General features: G+C 36.6%; 1 protein-coding gene across 1 annotated transcript; it reads left to right on the top strand.

The window, feature by feature from the left end:
- The first annotated feature begins 3,138 nt into the window (after positions 1-3,138).
- Positions 3,139-6,020, top strand: Gngt1 (G protein subunit gamma transducin 1). Its single transcript, XM_076566035.1, has 2 exons — positions 3,139-3,340; positions 5,892-6,020. The coding sequence occupies exons 1-2, from the start codon at positions 3,245-3,247 to the stop codon at positions 6,018-6,020; spliced, it is 225 nt and encodes a 74-aa protein (XP_076422150.1). The 5' UTR covers positions 3,139-3,244.
- Positions 6,021-6,708: the final 688 nt, after the last annotated feature.

Here is a 6,708-nt window from a genome sequence, read left to right as displayed (position 1 = left end):
AAGAGAATTATAGAAACACTTGCTTTTAACGTGTTTTGGATGCAGAATATGTTCATTTTACAAGTAGTTATCCCACTGTGTCTAAGGACAAGAGATTGGCTTAGGACATCTGAAGTCCTCTGAAAAAACCATCTATTGTTTTATTTGACCTACAGACATAGTATAGATGAATCTAGGGAATTTTTGTCATCAATATCCATGGCACTTAACACAAGTTAAATGGAGTTTTGGCCAGAGAAACAGAAACAGAGGAACCTGAGGTATTATGTAAGCAGTGTTTTATAGGACACTTCGGCCAAAGGACAGTCTGGCAAACTCACTGACAATATATTAAGACGGCTGTATGCAAGCAGAAGTGTTAGCACTAAAGGGACAGAAGAAGCTCCACATTGCCATGCTTGGTAACTTAAGGAATTTTCTTCTACTTTTAGGGACCTCTGTTAATATCAGACAAAGAGTTTTGGCTTTGACACTGAAAAATTTTAGGGCTAGTGGTATAATAAATATAAATATGTCTTTATTTTTTGTTTGTTTGTTTGTTTGGTTGGTTGGTTTCTTGAGACAGGATTTCTCTGTGTAAAAGTCCTGGCTGTCCTGGAACTCACTTTGGAGACCAGACTGGTCTCAAACTCACAGAGATCTGCCTGCCTCTGCCTCTAATAAATATGTTTTAATACAGGCTTAAGCATCAGGTTAAGAGAAAGTTACCAAGGAGTAAGGAAGACATACCCAAGTGTGGCAATTTTTTTTTTAAGGAAAGTAGTTTTTAAAATGGGAATTCTTAATACAGAATGGCGTCGCTCTCTCTTTTTCCCTGATTTTTATCCTAAAGCAGGCACTAATAATGTTTTTATTTGATACTGGTTTTTATTTTATTAGAAAATGAAGGAAGAGGAATGTTCAGAGAAAGACAGATAAAAGTAGGAGTTTATTTAGAATTTATCTCTAGTTTTGACATAACCTCTAAATATTAACTTTTTAACATTTTAAGCTTAGAGGTATTTTTAGAGTTCCTATTAATTTTTGTAAATTACCAATCTCATCAGTTTGGGAAATTTTGAATTTTAATTAAAATATTTGTCCATGTATGATTTTCTTTAATTTTATCATCTAGTACTCTTAGTTAAGCACACAAAACTAACTAATTTAGATATAATAAATGTCTACCACTAAGGCAAATGTAAAACCAAGTTATTGTTATGTTTTTTTCTTTAAAAATACATGCCGAATGAGTAAAAATACTTTTCACATATGAAACCAGTTGGAATACAAAATCTGACTTTCTTCCAACATGTTCTCCCTTTCTTAAATCAAGTATGGAAGGAGTGTGCACAGAGGAACAGACTGGATGTTAGCGATTTAATGAACGGAAAGGTCAGAAACCATGTCTTTAGAGGTCTGAAAGCAAACAAAAGCAAAATCCAGAATCATTGGAAACCAACATGTTTTTAAGGCCAACAAACAAACCAGACACTTTAAAAGCAAACCAAAAATGAAAAACAGGTAGTGGAGGCTTATTCTACCATACAAGCTATTACATAGTTCTCATCTATATTTCCAGGTAAATAACCCACAGATTTAGTAATTGGTCAAAATCATACACTTAGCAATACCAGAAGATGGCTGTTTGCTTTTTGTAATACACTAGAACTTCCAGGAACAGAGAAAAAATCAGTTGGTAGACCTATCCCAGATCCACTAAGTCAAAATTCTTTGCAAATTTATTTTAATAAAGGGTGGCCTATCTTGTGTGAGCCTTAAAAGTTAACTGTGATAACAGTGCACACTGAAGTGTTTTTAAACACACTGCAGCGTTACACCCAGCATGGAGAAAGTTGTGCAAACAGCGGTGTCAAGAGGTAAAGGTCACAAATGTAGGTATGAAGTTTTACAGACAGTCTGAGACGAGTGAGAGGGAGGATGAGATACAGTTGCAGATGAGCTCTGCCTGCCAAACGAACATCAAACAGAACTGACTCCTGATTACTGCCTTGTATTTTAGAGAACAGCTCGAGAAAGCAAACAGCACAGGCAGCAGTGGACCCAGGCAGCCGTTGTTGATTGCTCTGTTCCATCTCTATGCTGCGTATGCAGAAAAGTTTCACTATACATAAATTACCTCTTGTTCAGAGAAGCACACGCTATCATGAGACAAGAAGCACATAATACTTCCCCATGTGCTCTGGGATTGAAAATACCACATAAATGCTGGGAAATACGTTAGCTGTCATGATGTTCCTTAGCAGAGTGTTTTCCTGTAGTTGTACACAATTATATTGTCTGAAATAGTGTGTGATCTGAATATGTTCATATTTCATAAGAATATTTCCATAAGAAAATTGGATTATAGATGCAAAGGAGGAAAGGAGAGAAACAGAGGACAGACACAATGTCCTTTGAGTATTAAAATATATTTTTAAAGAAATTTCATGGCCATATTAACCACCACCAAACTATCTTCTCCACTATCCATGAGTCTAAACAGGAGAAAGACTGCTAGAAGAGTCTATTCATTTCACACAAATTACATTGGTAGATCAAACTCAACATGCTCCCTTTAATAGGTTATAACTGCTCAGCCACCATTGTTCAATGTACTGCAGATGTTACCTATAAACCCTAGGTATGGTTGAAAGACATAATAGCTTATTTCTGAATAAGTTTATTTACTATATCTCAGCTTCATTGGTTCACATTTCAATCTATCCATTCTCTATGATAAATTTACAATGGCACTCTTTATAAATAGTTCTCTTTTAATACCAGATTAAATACTCCAGCAATTTCAGGATTAATGTGTAGTCCTCAGAATGACCTCTGACTGAGCTAAATGGCATCGATTACTTGGGGGACAGCTTTGACACTAGAGATGAGAGTTGAAAACACAGAAATTCAGACTATGCAAGAGGTCACAAGAAAGGAGGGGCTTTAAGTACTGTATATTATACACCGACTACACAGATGCCTTCCCTCAAATCTACTGGCAGGTGTTAGAAGACAAACGCTTAGCTTAATCATATTAGGGAAGATTATGAAGCTTAAAAATCCCAAGCCTAGCATGCAGCATGAACAGAGTTCAGAGTGTGTTTGTGAGAAGCTGGTTATCACAGGCAATCTAAAAGAAAACTAACAACAGCTTCCCTGGTAAGTGCAGAGCAGCAGGGTTGCTCCCTGTGGGTGAGTTGTATCTAGTTCGGCAGTTCAGGTATGTGTGCTAACATCCCACCTTTATAACAGACAGAAGATGCCAGTGATCAACATTGAGGATCTGACAGAAAAGGACAAATTGAAGATGGAAGTAGACCAGCTCAAGAAAGAGGTGACCCTGGAAAGGATGATGGTGAGCAGGTATTCTCTCTAATTCACTGGGAGAGACAAGATGGGAAAGCATTGAATGTTCCTAATGTATTTAGCACTTACTGGAACAGTTCAATGCACTCACAAATATAATGCTTATGATGAACATAATCAGAGATGAAGAAAGGTAATAATTTAATTTATCTCATGAGTTATCCCTGCAAGTCAAGGTGTTGGAAAACTATTTTCCCTGGTCTAAGTGCAGTCCTTTGCCTGTTTTTTATATGACCACTTAGCTAAGAAATGTTTTGGACTTTTACAGAAAGATAAAAAAGAAGAAAATAGGGGAGAAAATGAGACAGAGGCTGTATTTACCCATGCATTCAAGTGGGGCAAAGCATTGAGGCATTTGGGTTCTGTTCCTTTGAGTTGATGAGTTTCTCTTCATTTTATGCAGTATTTTGATGTTGTTGATGTATTTTAAGATATGACCTCATCCTCACCTCTCCAGCACTATGTTGGTCAGTAGCAAATAAGTATGTTCTATTCTTCCTTTGCAAATAAAGATAATTTCAGCCAAAATAACTCACTAGTTTCTCCTAAATGCATCCAGTAGTTCTTGAGAATAGTGACCCAGAGTCTCTGCATTAAATGGGATAGGAAGGAAAAAGGAAGCAAAAGCTTTCACCAAACATTGACTGAATGTTCAGAAGCATAGATACATGTTTTAGGTAACCTAATTTACAAAAATTAATAGAACAAAAACTCCTCCATAAGTGATAACAGCATATCGTATCATATATATGGTGAAAGGAGTTTATATTCTTGTCATGCATTGATCAACCCTTACTCCTAAGCAAATAAATTTAAGATTTTAGTTCTTTTATAATAGCCTCCAACTGTCCCATTACTCTTTCCATACAGACAAAACCTGTTTTGGAATAAAATCAAAACTGTAATCAGCATAATAGAACACACAGCAGACAGGCTAAAGTCCTTATCTTATCCACAAGATCCTGAGCATCCTTTGATCAGAAATTTGGTTGTTTTCAGGTTTTAATTGCCTTGGACATTTTATTTGGGGTGAAAATGGCATACACTAACACCCATCTTTCTCCACTATTGTGAATAGTCTCAGTTTTTAAAGTAACAATCTTATACTGTAAAGCTCACTATCTTCTCTGTCTTCTTTTTATTTCTTCTCCACCTCCTCCAGTATCGATTCTTTTTTTTCTGCTGTAGATTTACACACACACACACACACACACACACACGCACACGCACACGCACACGCGCACGCACACACACACACACACACACACACACACACACTTGCCATGCACACACATGATGTTTTAGTCTATTCAGGCTGTCATAAGTGAACAGCACAGATTGCATGGCTTTACTCAGATGGCCAATCATTGTAATGTTATTTTCTACAGTCCTGGAACTGTGCTCATTCAAGGTCAGAGCTGGCTGCCTCTTTCCTAGGTAGTGCCGTTCCTTCCGCTGTGTCCTTACGTGGTGAAAAAGGTGAGGGAGTGCTCTGGTGGCTCTTTCATCACAGTGCTAATCCTGATCATGAGGAACCCTCAGGGTGAAAGGAGCCTTCAACGGCTTCATCTCCTTGTATCATCAGATTGGGACCTAGAGCTTTAAAATACAGATTTGAGAGAGCACATATAACCAATTGTGTATGTTTATATACGTATATAAATGCACATGTATATGTATGTGTCTATGGCATAAAATTTTATTGAAAAAAACTACTATTTACATAACATATGAAATTGTCACTGCATTGTCAAAAATACAGCAGATCTATGTTACTGTCATAGAAGGCATCAACTGACAATAAAATAAATTGAGGCTAAAGGCCACACATGACTAATTTGAACTCTTTTGAATATATACATGTGCAATGTTACCTAGCTACATAAAGCACTAAAGACTGATTGTTTTCTAAATCATAACTATAAAAGTATAAATAAACGAGGAACAATTTTATAAACAAACTACTATTCAGTTCAGTGCACATTTACTTATTAAGCAACAACTAAGTGGGAGCTCTCTTCTAAATGCCTGGGATATACTGAACAAAACAGGCAAAGTCACTGACCTCTTAGAGCACATGCCATACACTGTGATGAACACTCACTGTAGTTGAATTTAAAGCTGCAGGCCTGCACTTCTAAGAGTCCAACACTGTGAATACGCCATAAATCTAGCAACTGTTCATTCTCTTCCATCTTTATGTTATACTTTTAGGGAGAGGAGGAAGGTTTACTTGGTGAAATTCCTCACTTGTATTTCCAGGTGGACTCTAAACCCTGGGTCCTCTTTCCTTTGACAAAGCTAGAAGCAGGGTCACTAAGAACCATTAACTTAAGGGTCAGCTTTCTATCCTCTGGAGACATCTAGAAGGGAAGGATGGGAACAATTTTTTTTTCTATCCTGGAACGTACATGTACACAGGCAGAAAGCAGATGGAATCATTTTTTAAAAAATGCAACACAGAAACATATTATAATGAACACAGTTCTGGAGTATGCAGAATTCTGTTTTAAAACAAATCTCTGCCTCTTTCCTCTTAGGTTTCCAAATGTTGTGAAGAAGTAAGGGATTATATTGAAGAAAGATCTGGAGAGGACCCTCTAGTGAAGGGGGTCCCAGAGGACAAAAATCCCTTCAAGGAGCTCAAAGGAGGCTGTGTGATTTCATAGGCAGGGAAGAATTTTCTTAGAATACTTAGAATTTTAAAGATCATGCAAATTGTTTTCCTATATAATTAAACTTGCACATGTTGTTTAAATTTATAAACTGTAAATTTTAATAAAAATGAAGATGCAATAATGTATAATCATGTTTTTCTTGAAGTATTTAACATAAGGTTTAACGCATAATTAACAGTAAATACTGATGAACTCTTCTTTAAAAGCAGTGTGTTCTGAGTTGCCTGCATAGTTTTATGTTTCTTCACTTTCCTTTTAATATTAATGATACTCTATCTAGGGTATTTGTAGTTCAAAATATATTATTCTCAGCATTTCACTTGCTTTCAGGAGTAGGAAGTCTATTGTTTTGAAACACAGATGCTCTATCTTTACAAGAAACAATTCATTTTTTTTAATTATTGAAACTCTATTACTTATTTTTCTTTTTCCCTCACCCAATCAATAGGGGTATTGTTAACATAACTCCACCTACATTCTTGCTCCAGTTCTAACTGTCACTAATGATGTGACTTTTTCCCAGAGTGCCAGCTACCAATTGGATTCAGTTCAGTCTACGGCCACAGAACACAGTGATGTTAGCCAGCAGCAGAATCCAGAGTTCTGAGCACAGGTTTAGGAGACAGGGACACTATACCACTCTGCTGTAGAACTGGCTTTGGTTGTTTCATCCATTTTC

This window comes from Peromyscus maniculatus, chromosome 3 (genome assembly GCF_049852395.1).
Source record: "Peromyscus maniculatus bairdii isolate BWxNUB_F1_BW_parent chromosome 3, HU_Pman_BW_mat_3.1, whole genome shotgun sequence".
Classification (NCBI taxonomy): Eukaryota; Metazoa; Chordata; class Mammalia; order Rodentia; family Cricetidae; genus Peromyscus; species Peromyscus maniculatus.
Note: the sequence above shows the minus strand (reverse complement) of the source record. Positions and strands in the feature narration are given on the sequence as shown.

What these genes read in the sequence shown, in the direction of transcription:
- Gngt1 (XM_076566035.1), top strand. Translation starts at nt 3,245, where the DNA reads ATGCCAGTGATCAACATTGAGGATCTGACAGAAAAGGACAAATTGAAG. An exon ending in TGACCCTGGAAAGGATGATG is followed by an intron (nt 3,341 to 5,891) that starts GTGAGCAGGTAT and finishes CTTTCCTCTTAG; the next exon opens with GTTTCCAAATGTTGTGAAGA.